Source organism: Penicillium alfredii (assembly GCF_028826965.1).
Source record: "Penicillium alfredii strain IBT 34128 chromosome Unknown utg000001l_segment0_segment0, whole genome shotgun sequence".
Lineage (NCBI taxonomy): Eukaryota > Fungi > Ascomycota > Eurotiomycetes > Eurotiales > Aspergillaceae > Penicillium > Penicillium alfredii.
In genome coordinates, this window is record NW_026622698.1 from 549,376 (window position 1) to 566,153 (window position 16,778).

The 16,778-nt window shown below is 52.9% G+C and overlaps 7 protein-coding genes across 7 annotated transcripts; 2 read left to right on the top strand and 5 right to left on the bottom strand.

Annotated features, from left to right (window-relative positions):
- Positions 1–897: 897 nt before the first annotated feature.
- On the bottom strand, positions 898–2,652 carry NUU61_000205 (protein phosphatase 2A regulatory subunit CDC55; the record flags this gene model as incomplete). The annotated part of the gene is made up of 7 exons (XM_056650789.1): positions 898–921; positions 979–1,544; positions 1,604–1,909; positions 1,939–2,251; positions 2,319–2,416; positions 2,488–2,528; positions 2,609–2,652. 7 exons carry the CDS (start codon positions 2,650–2,652, stop codon positions 898–900), a joined length of 1,392 nt encoding a protein of 463 aa, XP_056515639.1.
- A 1,583-nt stretch (positions 2,653–4,235) lies between these two features.
- NUU61_000206 (uncharacterized protein) lies at positions 4,236–5,459 on the top strand (the record flags this gene model as incomplete). Its single annotated transcript, XM_056650790.1, has 1 exon — positions 4,236–5,459. The coding sequence occupies one exon, from the start codon at positions 4,236–4,238 to the stop codon at positions 5,457–5,459; it is 1,224 nt and encodes a 407-aa protein (XP_056515640.1).
- Positions 5,460–5,904: 445 nt separating this feature from the next.
- Positions 5,905–8,051, bottom strand: osm1 (putative fumarate reductase Osm1; the record flags this gene model as incomplete). Its single annotated transcript, XM_056650791.1, has 5 exons — positions 5,905–6,002; positions 6,070–7,514; positions 7,575–7,812; positions 7,888–7,956; positions 8,018–8,051. 5 exons carry the CDS (start codon positions 8,049–8,051, stop codon positions 5,905–5,907), a joined length of 1,884 nt encoding a protein of 627 aa, XP_056515641.1.
- A 1,171-nt stretch (positions 8,052–9,222) lies between these two features.
- NUU61_000208 (aldehyde dehydrogenase) lies at positions 9,223–10,868 on the bottom strand (the record flags this gene model as incomplete). The annotated part of the gene is made up of 4 exons (XM_056650792.1): positions 9,223–9,367; positions 9,442–9,881; positions 9,959–10,352; positions 10,411–10,868. Coding segments are annotated over 4 exons (1,437 nt in total), but the record flags the coding sequence as incomplete, so codon positions are not given.
- A 419-nt stretch (positions 10,869–11,287) lies between these two features.
- On the bottom strand, positions 11,288–12,531 carry NUU61_000209 (HNH endonuclease signature motif containing protein; the record flags this gene model as incomplete). The annotated part of the gene is made up of 5 exons (XM_056650793.1): positions 11,288–11,581; positions 11,659–11,961; positions 12,027–12,133; positions 12,193–12,393; positions 12,453–12,531. The coding sequence occupies 5 exons, from the start codon at positions 12,529–12,531 to the stop codon at positions 11,288–11,290; spliced, it is 984 nt and encodes a 327-aa protein (XP_056515643.1).
- Positions 12,532–13,162: 631 nt separating this feature from the next.
- Positions 13,163–14,473, bottom strand: NUU61_000210 (PCI domain-containing protein; the record flags this gene model as incomplete). The annotated part of the gene is made up of 2 exons (XM_056650794.1): positions 13,163–13,192; positions 13,247–14,473. 2 exons carry the CDS (start codon positions 14,471–14,473, stop codon positions 13,163–13,165), a joined length of 1,257 nt encoding a protein of 418 aa, XP_056515644.1.
- A 667-nt stretch (positions 14,474–15,140) lies between these two features.
- On the top strand, positions 15,141–16,426 carry NUU61_000211 (transcription factor IIF subunit TFG2; the record flags this gene model as incomplete). Its single annotated transcript, XM_056650795.1, has 4 exons — positions 15,141–15,398; positions 15,466–15,730; positions 15,783–15,979; positions 16,037–16,426. The coding sequence occupies 4 exons, from the start codon at positions 15,141–15,143 to the stop codon at positions 16,424–16,426; spliced, it is 1,110 nt and encodes a 369-aa protein (XP_056515645.1).
- Between the last annotated feature and the right edge of the window lie 352 nt (positions 16,427–16,778).

The window sequence follows — 16,778 nt, forward strand, 5'->3', positions numbered from 1 at the left end:
AAGGAGAGAGGAGAGATGAGCACCTGGAGAGACTGCGCGCGATCGCGGGCGAGAGAGTTACCAGTGGAGGCCAGGATGGCGCTAGGCCTATAAAAGGCTAGCGTCATGGTTGGGCGGACATTTATTGATCCGGATGTATTGTAACTGCAATACAGGAATAATACCGATTGCCCGCGATTAATGGCGGTCAGCAACTGTCATTAACCGTCAACGACGGTCTGGCTCTGGTATTGGTATTGTACGAATCAATGATTCCCTCCGCCTTCGTCATCGCCCATATTGTCAGGCAGAAAAAAACAAATGCGGTCAGGGGCATTCCAGTGCTGGGTGAAGGGAATCAATCAGGTCCTGATGCTAGCCCAAGAAGAAAGGGAAATCAAGAAAAGATGTCCAGTATTGGTTTATGGTTTGGCAGATAGAGTGATCTTCAATAGGATCAATCTTGAAGACATCTACACTACGCTATCGCATGTCAGGAATGGATACAGTGACACATGCTGGCATGACATTCTCTATCCTAAGTCCAACCCATAGAAACGCCAGCAGAATACCTAAGTACCAAATGGGGCCTGCATACAAACCAGGGCCACGAGAGGCAGAAAACAACAAGAGAACAAGGATGCCCCGAAGCCGAAATGGTGGGGGACTTCCATTCTGCGAGTCATAAAGACCGGACCAAAACCGCCCAAGGGAAGAAAGACAAGGAAAAGGGAGGGTGAACGGAAAAGTCCTGCGATTATGGAATCTGTGGCCTGCTGCTATCATTATTTTCTGGATTTTCTTTTCGGTTCTTTGCTCTCATCAAGCCACCACGCCCTCCACCAGCCACCGGATCCCATCCCGAGATGCGCCTGTCCATGGAAGATGATGATGGGCCCTGTGCGAGTGTACGCCCATTTACAGGGCAGAGAAGACAAAGAGCTAGAGTCACGAGTCAGCACAGTTGGGGTCATGGGGGACCAGAAAGAGAAGACATACGTTGTTCGTAGCAGCAATGGCAATACTATCCTCGAACGGATGCCAGCTCATGTGCAAAATCTTCTTGTTGAAGTCGATCTGGTCGGCATCGGTCTCCTTCTTCATCCGACTGCCAGGACCCGCCGGGCTACTGGACCGCGACCCGGCCTTCTTGCCGTTACCTGCCTTGCCCATCGGCGTCGGCACACCAACCTTCTTGGCCTTGAAGGCTGACTTATCAGCCTGCAGCACAATCTCCGTGTCCTTGGTCTCCTCTGTCGGGTAGATCATGAAGTTGTTGTTGTAGCTGCCGGTCATGACATTCTCGGCGTCACCGGAGAAGACCACCTCGAACTTGTCGAAGATGCTATCATTTTCGTATGTGTCGCACAGGCGCGGGCGCAGATGTTCGTGGATGGGGATGGTCTTGACGGGCTGCCGTTCCATGTTGACATCCCAAATCTTCACGGTCAGGTAGTCACGCGATACAATGTACCGACCGTCTTGTGAGAATCGCACATCGGAGATGGAGGAGATGATCTCGGAAAAGAAAGAGCGGGAGGAGGCATCTTCCTCTTGTTCAAACACTGGAAAAGGGAAGAAAATGTCAGTACTCGATAATCCACTTCGGCAGTCAAGGACGTACGTTTAGCATGCTCGTCGCACAATGCACGCTGTCGCATGTCGGCCAGCTTGATTGTGCCCTTAGAGCTGGCATACATAAACCAGTTACAGCTGACCGGGTGGAACTCGGCTGCCGTGATCACCTCGGTCAATTCCTCCATGTTTGCGGGCTTGATATCGACAATGTTGAAGCTCTGGTCTTGAATGTTGAGGTTCCAAAGGTTGACGCGGAGGTCGTCACTGCTGATAAATGTCTCGCCATCGCTGTTGACGGAGATGCTATTTATATGATACGCGTGGGCGTTGGCGTACGTTCTCCGGGGGACGGCTGCAACGACGGTGTCATGGTGTGTCAACCGGGGAGCTTCAGCGCAGACGGGTCTTTGAAGGAGACGCGGGGTGCCCGAGGAATGCCTCCACCACCGACCGCACCCGCCGGCGTGAGCTCGTTTGATAGATTGTTCTCCGCAACCACCTTCAACGACTTGTCAAACACCTTCCAGAGCTTTATCGTCTTGTCGTTTGTCGAGAGGAGAAAGTGGGATGCATTCTGTCGCCGGCACCATTTTATCTTGTTGATCTTCTCTTCAATCTCTAACGACTTGAGGTAATCGAATTCTGGTTCGTGCGACTGAAACTCGGTGTGGAACTTATACTCGCAGGTTTTTTTCTGTGTTGGACATTCGTTAGCGATGGTTCTGAGAGAGCAAGATGGAGAGAGAAGAGGGGGTAGTTACCGTCTCGTTCCGCTCAAACAACACCACTCTTCCACCCTTGTCTCCCGTCGCCAGGTAGTTACCAGTATGATCAAATTCGACGGTCGAGATGATGTCGGCTGGTAGGCAAAGCACCTGTAAGCCAATATCCTCCAAACAGCACCTGGAGAAGGGCAAGTGGGCGGGTTACCTTCTGTAATATCTTCTACATCGCCTTTATCACCAAAGCATCTGTTGGAAAAGTCAGCCACTGTCTGGCAGCCCGCAGACGCGATGTTTCTCGCAGGCGGGGGCCACCCGGGCAGACTTACTGTGTGAATTTCCAGGTCGGTGTACCTGGATCTCTGTCTACCATCTTTTCGTTCTAGGTGTCGCCCTTGGGCCGGTGTGAACAAAGACCGATGCGGAAAGAACACTGAGAAACAGGGAAAGTTGGCACGCGGTTGTCGCCGAGGGCTCTACTGTAGATGAACGCAGAAAACCACTCGGCTCGAAAGATTGGCGAGATGGTGGTTCGTCACGATCGACAGAAAAGAAATGCGGACACGGTCGAGCCCACGGATGGCAATGGTCACGACGGGTAAAAGCAATGGCAGGCAAAAATTGGCGCGAGAATAGACACACTCGATCGGAAATGGCGTGTGTGCGGTGCGAGGAGTTCTCGAGCCGATGACGGGAGGGGGGTGTTGCGAGAGGGGGAAGCGGAGAAGGAGGAGAGGAAAACCGTCTGCACGATTCAATTGTTGTTTAGGGGAAGGCGAGGACGAGTTGACAACCGACGATGGTCCGAGATGGTTGAAGGATCGAGCAAACAGGACCGGGTGTGGGTTGTTATGAGTGGACCCGCTGTAGCAAAGCTTGAGAGGGGATCATAGGAAGAAGAAAAGAAGAAAAAAAGGGGTTGTCTCAAGAAAAGGCGAACACAGCGCTTTCAGACGGAATACACACGACACGAAAACCATGCAGACGATGGAGTGTGGGGAGGGGCAGAGAAAGAGAGAAGAGAGAGGGGCGGAGCTCGAAGTTGAAGAGGGAAAAGATGGGTTGAGGTGAGGCGGTGGTGGGGAGGTTCGTTACGGAGATAACCCTCGTCCCCTCCAGATGTACCCAATAACTAATTCTGTGGACTCGCAGGTCCCTGGACTATTGGATTCTTGCGCTTCAATGGAGACATCCTCTGCTGTTCTCTTCGGCCTACAATCCGGTGCTGGACAATGCTGACATCAACACTGTCCACCGACTGTAACATTGCCCCGATGCAGAAACTCGCCCAACAGTCGGCGAGCAAAGGGATATCGAGGGACTGCGGGCATGGACGATCAGCGCAATTGGACAGAACCTTTATTCTGATCTATGGACCTATATTGAGGTGGATAGCAGGTCAAGTGAGCGTATATCTCCAGTACTGTGCAATTCAGATGCACGCACCGCCTCTGTCGTCATTGCCGGGGCGCCAATCTTCACTCTTAATTGTGTGCAGCCTCGGGTCTGATCTGATCTCGTACAGTATAAAACGAAAGAGTCTGCATTCGAGAGCCGAGGTATGTCGAGAATTATTGGCATATTCCACTCTTCCGGACGACAGGATATAATCTATGATGGTATGGTTGGGATACCCGGTATCCTCCATGCAGATGCAACCAACCACCTTGAAAATTGCTTGAGAATACAAAATCGCTGTTTTGCAAACAGCAAACCATGATTCTGATCCAACCCTGACCAACAACTATATAAACAAGTCCCCTCCAACGCCCCTCGAGAGCCAAGTGCCGCCACCATCACATGTTTCTCTTCCCGGGCTGATCCATCGAGCCGAACAACCCGACACAGTCCTGAACAATGGGCACGCAACAGTGTATTGCAATATACAACTCCCCTTCGCAATGAAAACAGACCGAAACCTATGATCAACAGAAACCCCGAGAAACAAAGATCATAATGGCCGACAAGCCAGAGAACAAGCGGGCTACGCGCGCAACGAACAGCCACCCCGAGCCTCCCGACACTAGCTCTTCCCAAACACCCAATACCTCAGCGCGCACAGAATCGAACTCGACACCTCCATCACTAGCAAGCCGCGTCCAGAGCTCAGCCGCAGGCCTAGCCCGCAGCGCATTCCAACCGAGCAGCGCGACAGAACTCGCGCAGACGCTGGCCAGCGGCACGAACGGCAAAGCAGCCGGGTCGTCCTCAGCGACATCAGTGAATACTCAACATACCGCCAGCCGCGATGGATCAGCAGCAGCGCGGTCCTCGAGGACGAGCCAGACAGGCACTGGACCGGGTCCGGCCGAGTCCTTCCGCAGTGCGAGTTGCTCGGCTGCAGGGCAGGGAGAGACAGTGCTGCCGCTGCTGACGGAAGAAGCGTTCCTGCGTGGGGACACGGATGCAGGAATAGGAATTGAACGGGACGGGGCGAGTCTGGATACGCTGCAAAGCGAGACGGGGAATTGGAAGGGCAAGCAACGGGCTCAAGATCCGGTGCAGATGGAGTTCGACACGGTCTGGAGACGCGGTGACTCTGTTTCAGAGACACCTGCTCCTACCGCAGATACGCAATCCGAGTCCTTAGCCGACGGCGCCGCCGTGGTATCCCTATTATCCGACACATCCTTTGACCCTTTCGCGACAGAACCAGAAAACGCCGAAGATCTGAACCTGGATCTGGATCCGGCAGCACCGCCTCCACCCCTCACAGCATCAGAAATAGAGATGCTAGACTCATTCCGGCGCCAACTACCTCCCTCCACACAAGAAACCCCCACACACCAGGCCCAGTACCAGCACCAACCCCGCCTTACAGCGCAGAGTCTCGTCCCCGACATCGACACCTTCCTCGCAGAAAACGACCCCTCTGCTACCAGCAACAGGAATGGCCATACAGCGACCGGTATCAGCAATCAAGCCACAACAACTGACCCAGCAACTATATCCTCACTCCGCGACTCGGTGCTGACACACCTCCCCGGCGCGACAGACTGGCTCAATGTACATGAGCGGTACCACGACGAGGTGTGGGGGTATTTGCGACCGGTGCTGGAGGCGGCGCGGATAGAGATCGAGGAGAAAGAGAAGGAAACAGGGCGGGAGCATGAGGGGGATGATGGGCCGGCTGTGCGGCGGTTGAAGATGATTCTGGCGCATATGAGGGTGCAAGTGTAAGTAGCGTGGAAGCATGTTGCATATATCCATTATATATTACACACTGGGACGGTGCGTCTATTGTAATGTGAATGGGATATTACATGGTTTGGGATGGACAGACAAAGAATTGGGAGTGGATTTGACAGGCCACAGAGGAATTGGGGTATCGAAACTGAAGCGTTTCGATGGCTGTCAATGTCACTTTCTACCTCTGGGGTCTCTATTCCTGAATAATCCCAAGGTTTTACAACAGCAACGCACAATCTAATGGATATATTCCAAAGCAAGTAAGATGGTATGTTACAGGAAGACCAGACCAGAAATATCCAGCGAAATCGAGCGGACCAGATAGCGAGATTCCAGATCATAAGAGACGAAAGGGCGTGCACGGCATGAGTTAGAAGGACCAACAAGATATGAGAGAATCGCGGGGGTATGTAAAATGGAACAGCGGAGGGCGAAATCACAGCTCCAGGCTGGGTTCCTGGCCCTTGACGCGGCCGATGACAATGTGACCGGCGTACTTGGGGATGACCTCGTCGTCGTGGAGCATAGCGAATTCTGCCAGAAAGTTAGAACGGGTTACATATTGAAATGGCAGAACGTCAAGAGTGATTCAAGAACATACCCTCTGTGGCATCTCGTCCCATAAAGTTGAACAAGGCGTTGGCACCGCCAGGGTGCTCGTCGAGCCAGTTGGTAACATCCAGGACGACGCCCTTGACGGCGATCCACAGGTCGTCCTTCTTGTTGTGCTTGGCGACCTCTTCCATGGTGTACTCCTTCTCGGGAATCTTGAAGTTGGCCGGGTCCGGCTTGGCCTGCTCGGCGGCCGGAGAGGTGCTCGGGGCAACGGCCGGCTCAGCTGATGCGGGGGCCGCGGCGACAGTGGGTAGACTGCCGCCGGGGGCAGCACCACCCCACTCGACAGAGATCTTGCCGGGGGTGGAGGGGTCGACGTGCAGAGAGATCTGACCCAGACGCTGCTGGGCGGCAGAGGAGCCACCGGTGATTAACTTCCGGAAGAGGTGATGGCTGGCAGAGTCACCCGCAACTCGGCCGTAGACCACACAGCCCAGCAGCGACGAGCCTCCCAGACGGTTGGCGCCGTGGACACCACCCGCCAGCTCACCGCAGGCGTACAGACCCTCGAAGGGCGCCTTCTCAGCGTTGAGCACCTGGGCGTGCTCGTTGATCTCGATACCGCCCATGGTGAAGTGCAGCACGGGCTCCATCAGGGAGACGTGGAACTCATCGTCGATGTTGAAGGGCATGTTGTGGAAGAAGCGCTTGTTCCAGGGATCCTTCTTCTTGCCCTCGGCGATGAGATTGTACTCATCGAAGGTCTTCTGCAGGGTGGCATCACCGCAGCCGATCTCCTTGGCAAGCTCCTTGCCGCTCATCTTGCGCATCAGACCACGGCCGGAGTAGTGGCGCGTGTGGAAATCCAGAACCTTGGACGCCTTACTGTTAAGGACCAGGCGGATGGGCCACTTGCCCTTCTCCTTCTCTTTCCACATCTGGCCCGACACATAGTCACGGTGACCCAACTCATCCGAGAACCGCTGGCCGTCCGAGTTGAGCAGCAGCCCGCCCTCACCACGGAGAGCCTCGGCCGCTAGGAACTTGAACTTGGCATTCGGGTCCTTGGGGTCCACGAGACCTGTCGGATGCACCTGGACCTTGTCCATATCGATGCCGTTGGCACCGATCTTCATCAGCATCTTCTGACCGTCACCAGTGGCGTGAGTGCCGTTGGTGCTAGACAGACCAAAGGTATCGGGGCGGTGCTGCTTGAGCAGCGACGAGTCGCTGAAGTCGGCGGCATAGCCACCGGTCGCGAGGACGACAATGCCGTCGGCACTCTTGGTCTCGCCGTTGTGGGTGTAGGTCACACCGCTGATGGTGTTGCCGCTCTTGTTGACGGAGGTAACCTGGGCCTTCTTGACGATCTGGACGCGGCCGGGCTCCTTCTCGGAGAGCTCCTCCAACCGCTGCATGAGGGCGTAGGTGATGGCCATACCGGGGAATTTGGCATCGTGACCACGGTGTGTTCGGGGGTGGGTGTGTCCACTGCAAGACGGAAAATAAAATTAGTCAAAAATATTTGAACTAGGTAGTGTGAATACATACCCGAGACGGGAGACGAGGGTGAGGTCGAGGTTGAAAACATCCTGCAGCCACTCGACGGCCGCAGCGGACTTGTAGGTGAGAACCTTGATCAGCTCGGGACGAGCCTTGTCGCGGGCAGACTTGAGGGTGTCTTCATAGAAAGCCTTGACGCTGTCGCCAATGCCGAGGTCGATCTGGGTGCGGGTGAGGGCACCGTTAATACCGGAGGTGGCCTTGGTTGAGTTGCCACCGAAGAAACCTGGGTGAGAGAGTCAGCGGTGGACAAAAACCTACGAAAAGAAAAAAAAAATCAAAAAATCAAAACCAAGCATACCTTGCTTGTCCAAAACGAGGACATTGCCACCGTTCAGGTAGACGGTGTGGGCGGCGCTGAGACCGGACACTGCGACAAGAGTCAGCCGAGGCGAACGAGAATGCGGGGAAAGCTCAAGGAAACTCCTTACGTCCACCGCCGACCACAATTACTTGAGGTGCCATGATGAAAGATGTGGAGTTAAAGAGGGGGGGGGAAGGATGGAGAGAGAGAGAGAAGAAGAAGAAGAAGAGTGGGCGATATGGGGAATCTTAAGGGAGAGGAATCTCTCAGAAGCCGACGAGCTATCGGCCGAGGCCCGTGGGGAAGAACAAACTGGGTTGGTAATTGCACGGCGCTGGTTTGTCCTGGTTTTTCAGAACCTGGGGAAAACCTGAATCACATGGGATATAGGTGCAATACACTGTGAATCTCATATTATATACATTTTATCATACTATCCCCGAAATACAAAATGCGCGATCTTCACATGCACTGCGTCACCTTCCATTCCATCCCTGGCCACGCTCGAGAGAGAAATAATAAGAGAGAAACAGGGTGATCGGAATAAAGACAGAACCGGTCATTTCATGGTTTTATGGAGTTCTTACCACGGATTCTCTGGTGGAAAGTATTGCGACTTCGGCAAACTCGGTCCCAGAGCACAAATCTGAAGACTGCCGTGAGCCTCGGAACTTGGGGGGAGAGTGCTCAACCTCCCGAGGACTACTGCAACGCTGACATGCCTCTTTTACCGTACAAGAATAAGGGGGATAGATGAACTGGAAAGTGCGCAGCAATATATAAAAATATCGTATATACTTATATTTCACTTGCAATTTTCCTATATCTTGTAACTCGCATACTTCAGTTTCGATCCCCGACCAGACAAGCCCAATTGCCGCTGAACTACGTCTTCCCGCTGATTGGTGGAAGAATTTCGTGCGGGTGACATAATCCGGGGATGGAAATTGCCCCGATCGGCGACGATGACCTCATTTTGCTGGGCCTCAATTGCCGACGGAATTCATGAGATTCTCGACATTAGAACTTCAAGAGGCTGCTCGGCATAGAATCGCCATGGACCTTGCGCGGTAGTGGTTAGACGATACGCCGTAGATGTTCTTCGACCACGTGTCGCTGCTCGGGTTAATACACCCCGAGAGTACACCCGCCACTCTCAGGTGAACTACGAGTACTTGGGCACTTCCCGCCCGAGAGACTTGTATACTCGATCAATATGCGGCTAAAATAGAAAAGGTGAGATGAGCCAATAAATCCGGCTATGCTTACTGTACCTGTGTAGGTCAATGCTGCAATACGCAAGACATCATCCATACATGGTCTATGTGGTCCTCAATCCATCCAGGTCACACTCTTCGTCACTAGAAACTCATTCAGTCCCTCGGCGGCATTGAATCGACCCCAGCCACTATTCTTGACACCCCCATGTGGGAGGATTGGCTCGTCATGGATCGTCATGCTATTGATATGCACGGCTCTGCAATCCCTGTCAGGATTCTGGTGCGGATCTCGATAAAAGAGAAGCAAAAAAAAAAAAAGTCTAGAACATACCCCGATTGAATGCGCTTGGCCATCGCCAAACCTTTCCGAAGATCCTCGGTGAAGATCGACGCCGAGAGGCCGTAACCAGTGCAATTGGCCAGACGGATCGCCTCCTCGTCGTCGGCGACCATGCATACTGCTGCTACGGGGGCAAACGCTTCTTCGTGCCACAGTGCCATCGTCTCTGTCACGCCGGCTAAAATGGCCGGGTCCATGCGTACTCCGGCGTCGGGGGCAAGACTGGCAGTAGGGGATCCCGAAATGAAAAAGGCCCCAGCGCTCACGGCATCAGAAATGAGGGCTTCCACGCGACTCTTCGAGGCCGTGTTTACCAGAGTGGGTGGAGGTGTAGAGGCATCAGCGCCTGCAGCCAGTGCTTCCTTGAGAGTGTCGACAAACGCAGGTACAATCTCGCAGTGGACGAGGATGCGATCAGTGGCCATACAAATCTGGCCCGAGTGGAAGCCGAGAGAAGTTAGAGCCAGAGTTTGTGATATAGAGTTATCGCAATGTCATCAAGACTCACGTTTAAAAAAGATCCCGCCAATACGCCCTGCACGGCAGTTTGCAGGTCGGCGTCGGCACACACGATCGAGCTGTTCTTCCCACCCAGCTCCATCAGACACGGCTTGAGGTTCTGCCCACATGTGCGAGCAATCTTGCGGCCGACCGCCGTGCTGCCTGTGAAGTTGATCTTGCGGACGGCCAGGTGCTCGATCATCGCAGCCACCACCTCGGGTGCATCCTGTGTCCGACAGGACAAGATATTGAGACATCCAGCTGGAAGACCGGCATCCTCGAAGGCGCGACCAATGGCCCAGTAGCAGCGTGGAGCCAGCTCCGAGGATTTCAAGATTGTAGTATTACCCGCGGCCAGGGCGCATGCAGCCGAGCGAATGCCAAAGACAAACGGAGCGTTCCTGGGGATACTTGAGTGAGCATATGCGTCTTAAACAACAAAAAACGAGGCCTACATACCACGGCACAATACCGACAATCACCCCCATCGGTTCCTTGAAGACCATCGCACTTTGACCTTCGGCCTCTACCACGGGGACACTCCCGCAGATAGACGTGATGCGGCCGGCAATCTCCCGCAGCATGCGAATAGCCAGCGGAGCCACAAACCCCCGCGAGGCACCGACATTGGCGCCCATCTCTGTCCGCATGTACTCGGCATTTTGGTCCAGGCGCTCTTCGAGCAGATCAGCGGTCTTTAGCAGGATATCCCGTCTCACGGTGGGCTTGGTCTGCGACCATGCAGCAAAGGCGGTGTCTGCGGCCTCCACTGCACGAAGGGCATCTTGCGGTGTAGCAGCAGCAGCTCTCCAGCATGGCTGGTTTGTATAGGGGCTGATCACGTCGAAGGTTGCCGAGGTGTACTCCTCTTGACCGTTGATGATCAAGGGAACCGTGGTTCCGTCGGTCATTATGGCCTAGAGCGAGTGCTGGGAATTAGTGTTGAAGGGCGATGAGGAGAGGAAAGTGAACCCCTATTTTATCTTTCCCTTGCTTCTCCGTAAGCAATCGGATAGTCAGTGTCTTGAATCAGTTGTAAAAGTGATGACGATCTATACCCGGAATTGACAAAGGCTCCACACTATAGAAGAGAATATCTAGTCTAGATATTAATATATTAGTTGGCGGAGCTATTTTAACACTTGAACAAGTCGAACAAATCTCAGCTCTACCTCTGTGGATCTATATCCGCCAGTAACTCCAGCTGCTACAAAGGCACGCAAGGAATATCTGAATTTGCATTCGAACGTAGCAGCACCTGGCCTCCGGCCCGAAGGAACATGTAAAGCATGATAGTAAGCCCTGGCCAAGACTAGAAATGAGTCCACAAACGGATCTAAGCCACCTGCGCACCGAGGCGTGTAAACAGCTCCACCTCCATCCTCTCGGCCGCGTCTGGCTGAGAGAGGATTGCCTCCATGTCATCCGAGCCAAGATCTTCTTCCCACACATTATGGGGCTCTGCATTCGCTTTCATGTTTTTGTAGAGACACATCCGCAAATGCCAGCGCAACAAGTCTGGACTGACATGGTTGTTGGCCTCACGCGTGCCATAACGGGCAGAATTCAGGAGAGAACGCCCGCTATACTCCTGTGACTTCGAGGTAAATGAAATAACTCTGTAGTTCGCCTAGGGCCACAAAGGTATTAGCCTCCAGTGAGAATGAAAAGGACTTGTTCCATCCCTGTATGCCCACATAAACTTACATCCGGGTCGATGCCAAACTTGTAACTGTCCCACAGGTCGTGGAGGTAGGTGTTGAGGAGCAGGCCGTTTTGCGGTGAGAAGAGACCAGTTTGGCCAATCTCGCTAGCAGGCCTAGTGTCAGTCATCCATAGCCGGCGATAATTGTGTTGATTCCATTCGCTGATGCGGCTCGTTGGATAGATGTGGACTGCCTGCATGGCCGCGAACGGAGAATCATCAGCATCCTCATCGGGCTCAGGCACGGTGTCTGAGACGACACAACGCACGTCTCTTGCCCGGATACTGTTTCGAAATTTCGTTTGCTAGAGAGGTAATTAATGTCAGCACAAAGTCCTCCCCCATCTGAGAATCTCAGGGATAGTCTCACCAATTGATTACGCTCAGACCGGGCCTGTGACGAGGACGAGGGAGATCGAGTCCGAATGCGACGAGGCGCCACATTGTCTGTGAATCGGATCGAGAGAGGTTTCAGGTCTAAACTTCTTTTAAGAAACTTGCACTAGCGATCATCAAGAACAATGGAGCATGCTTACCCCGATCGAGGATGACATAGTAACCGGGCTCAACCATTCTAGGACTCCCCTGATCAAGTCGACGGCCAGTCGCTCCATTTGCACGCAGCCGAAAGATTGCCCAGGAGGCACCGGCGGGGAATATCATGATTTCCCCACAGTATCGGTACAGCATTTCAGGGTTGATACTTCTGCGTGCGGTATCCTCGGGGATCCGTAGCACTTTATTAAGACAGGTTAGCAAGAAGAAAGTAATAATAAGATAAGGCGTTTCTGCCTACCAGCAAGTACTGCTCCAGAATCGTCATAAATCCGAAGGTTCAAACCACGTTTCCGAGGCTCCTCTAGGGTTCGTGCCATTGTGAGATACAGAAGATGGCGAAGGTGAAGGTGATAGTAAATGTGATGATGGAAGGTCAAGGTGGTGAATGGTCAAGAAGGGGTTTTTCGCTTGATAGCTGGAGCATTACTTATAATATCTTACTTTACCATGCCGCTATTGCTATTCGAATTGAGTAGTTTTGATTTCCAAGGTTTGAGGTAGGAGGTACACCTAGGTAGATATTACTCCAACATCACATCATCCACGAACCCTACAAAAACCATGATGAAAAATTATTTTAAAAAATTATTTTAAAAATGCCAGACAAGAGGTGAGATTAGGAAATCGAACATAGATATGCCAGTTTTGCGTGCACTGCTACAGATTGGCCACCGTGGCGCACTCCGTTGGAATAAAGTGACTGTGAATGTATACTTGCTGACTCGGTGCTACGAAGCTTTCGGCAATAAACCATCTAGATATTCTTAGACTAGGCATGTTGGTTTGAATTCCTGTGCCATGGGAGCATTGGCTATCCTTTCAACACGTTTTCCAGAATGTAGCGTTGGTTTGCTTGGACCTCCAAGCAAGCTGGATATACAAATTCATGGAGAGATAGGACTGGCATCAATTCGTAGGTATTTCATCAGGTAATTACAGCAATTGGTTTTAATGTACCATCTGGCTCGTGGCAAACTCCTAAACCAAAACGTTAGTTCAAGATCAGAAAGAGAGCAACAAATCACAACGAACCGGGAACTGATCTGAGATGCTGGCCGCCACGCGCTCGACGTCTTCGGCAAGTTCCTGGACTCCCAAGTCCCACTGGCGAAGAGTGGCGCCGTTCGATCCTGCGGCAGCAGAATCGGTATCAAAGGCGATGACACCGTCAATTTGATCAATCCGGCCCCGAAGCCGGCCTTGCTCGACCATGCGAGCGGCGTAGGCCTCTGCCTTTTCACCGGCAGACAAATCGCCTGAAGACTCAAGGCCTAGGATAGATCCGAGGGCATCAACGGTGATATTCTCATAGAGCTTGCTCGCGGCGACGAGGTTGTGCTCGATCACCGCCTTGTCGAGGACGGTGGTGCCGTCCGCCGTGACGGCCAGTTGATGGGGAGCAAGCTTTTTCGCAAAGGCGGCGACTTCTTCGGCAGTGAGGAGCCGGTCAAGGAACATTTTCTCTAGGATGCCAAACTCATCCACCGAAGGCGCACGGTCGTCCTTGTACAGCCGGGCAAGAGAGCGCGAACGCTGTGGCCCCGCAGGCGCCAGGACCGCACACCGGATGGCCGCCGACAGTGCAGTGAGCCGGTCATTCTCATCCACACCTGGTACCAGACTAACATTAAAGTATTCCTGCGCGGCATCGAGAAACCGGCGACGGGCATCCAGGACACGGGCCTGGGACAGCTGAAAGTAAAGCTTGGCGTCGTGGTCCTCGATCTTGCTAGGCAGGTTCTTGATGCGGTTGAGAAACACCTCGGCGCTCATAGTGTCGTCGTCTTCCAGGTAACAGCGCACGATGCGGATCCAGAGCCGGGCCTTGGCCGCGTCCGAGACCAGCCGCTGCGAGCTGTCGACATGGATTCCCTGCAGCGCCCGCGCTGCGGCGGTGTATTCGTCCTGCGACTCATAGGCATCGGCCAAAATCTCTCGGATCTGTGAATCCTGCTCCTCCACTGACGTCGCCCGTGACTGGAGCAGCGTCACTGCATGTTGTCCGACCTTGATCTTCGTGTCTGGCTCGAGCTTCTGTAGGACGGTGATGAATGAATCGAGTAGGGGCCGAGCTGCGACGATGCTGACATCTTCGCCGAGGATGGAGTCGAGGTAGTAGATGAGGTCCTGGGCTAGTTCGTGCTCCGATGAGCTGGCCACGATGTCATTGAGGAGCTCGTTGTACTGTTGGAGCTTGGTGGGCTGGTTGGTGTTTGATTCGATGGCCGCCAGGGTAGTAGTGATTTTCTGGGAAGCCATGGTTGTGGTATTATGGTGAGGTGTAGGGGCGAGGTGTACGGGCTGAAAAATCGCAGCACAAGCCGTCGCTTGAACCAGACGCGATGGGAATGGAGATGGTGGAGAGTGGGAGTGGACAAGATGTTATCGATAAGAGGGCGAGTCGCTACAACCTCAACAACCTTGCAAGCTAGCTCTCTTCAACGCGTTCTTGACCTTGTAAAAGATGGTTTGGTTACTTTTTGTATTCCTTTTCTTTGTTTGATTCTTTTTAATGCTCAGCCAAAATTTTTGCAGTCTAATGACTGTCATTTCAGTCTTCGCAACCAACATGGAACAAATTCATAGGTTCCATGATATACAATAGCAAAATTCACCTATGAAACATGCTTTTCCTATCTATATAGGCTTATATTCCGAGCTTCATTCCGTATAGAAAGAGCCCATAGTGAAGATAGAGAAGATAGAAGAGAATGACCAAAGCTCTTTGAACCCCAGGGGCATTACCTCACCGCCTACCATTCCTGGCCAGTAGCTCAATGCCCGCTGTGGCGTAGCTTGCACCTCGACGCCCACTCTTTTTGTTCCACCTCTCGTCTCTTTCGTGGCCTGGCTCTTCCCCGACAATCATATTCGCTCATTTTTAGCCCCAGCTTGTTCATAACTACAGTTGATCTGTCCACACGCCATGGCCCAGGTCAAACCAGATCCGGACGCCTCTCCGTACATCAAGCCCGATCCCGATAGCAAAGACGCCGTTCTTGCGGACCTGGACGATGACATCTATGAAGATGCAGGCGACTTGGACTTCTCGGTCGCAGGGCAGAACCTGTGGCTCTCACGCCTGCCGCGGCAATTATGGGAGCATTGGTCGCAGCTGGATGATGATGATGAGATCGAGATTGGGACAATGAGGATAGAGGGCGAGCCAGGAGACCTCAAACGGGTGAGTGTTCAGCTTATATTTTCGCTCATCTCCAGTGACATATTCATGACATTCGTCGACTATCAAGGTCAGCTTGCGTCTCCACGAGCGCCCGGATAATCGTGAGATCCCGAAAGACTACACGCTGCAACAACAGACCACCCTCTCAGATAATGCTACACACATGACGGGAAATACCTATGTGTTTACCGAAAAGGATATTCCTGGCGCAGAGAACCGGATGGCGACGTTTGGAGAGACGCGGTCTGCTCTTTACGAAGCTATGAAGCGCGATGCGCGGAGACGAGAACGTGGCGGCAAATGGGAGCCATATGTGCGCAAGACCATCCCGAGTATGTTCCATCTGACCGTCTTTTGGTTGATTTTTTTGCTCATGATCTTCAGAACAAACGGCGTTGATCGGCCGGGCCAGCGAGGAATTCAACTGTCTTCCCGTGGAAAACGAGGAGTTCCGGCTCATCTCCGAGAAGCGAGCCCTCGATGCCTTGAAGCCACGGAAAGAAACGGTCTTTATTGACAAGCTTCCTGGGAAGGTACTCCAGTCGCGCAATGCTCTCCCAGGAGAGAGAGGCGCTTTCGTGGTACGTCTTCAATGCGTTACTCTTGTTTCCAGTCTTTCCTACTCACACTACCCCCAGCAAGCCACGAGGCCCATCAAGGGCAAGTCCCAGGAGAACAAGTCCACACGTATGCCCCAGAACGAGCTGCTGGATCTTATTTTCCAGTGCTTCCGCGAGTTCAGGTACTGGCCATTTAAAACACTCAAGGCAAAGCTGCAGCAACCCGAGGCCTATCTCAAACAAACCTTGGAAATGGTTGCACACCTGGTCAAGTCGGGTGATTTCGCCATGACATGGGAACTGAAGCCCGAGGCAACGCAGAGTAGCTACTCGCATTCTGCTCCCTACGGGGATGCCAAGGCCGAGTTGGCCCCAGGAGTCGACGACACCTTTGACTCGGAAGATGACCCGACTGCTTCTGGCATGGCGACAGATCATGATGATGTTCAGTTTGAAAATGTCGGCTAGAATATCTCACAAACTCACCAGATGTAGCATTAGCACGGTCATGGCGTTATGGCTTTTTGAAAACACGGAGTTCAGGCTGTATCTCTGACATATTATCAAATGAATGAAATCAGATACCTCTTCACGTCATTCAACCCTTAGAACTTGTATTTCATTTGTTGTCTTCGAGTTCCTCTTTGTTGACCTACGCGCCGGGTGGTATGTCACGTGTTTCGAATGCGCCACCGGCGCCTGCGGGCGCGTCTCTCCACACAGCAATCACCTCTCTAGGCAGATCACATCCAGCATCTTAAATACCCTGCAACTCCCTCGTAACTTGCATAGGGGGCATATTTTGACTTCTTTCTGCTAC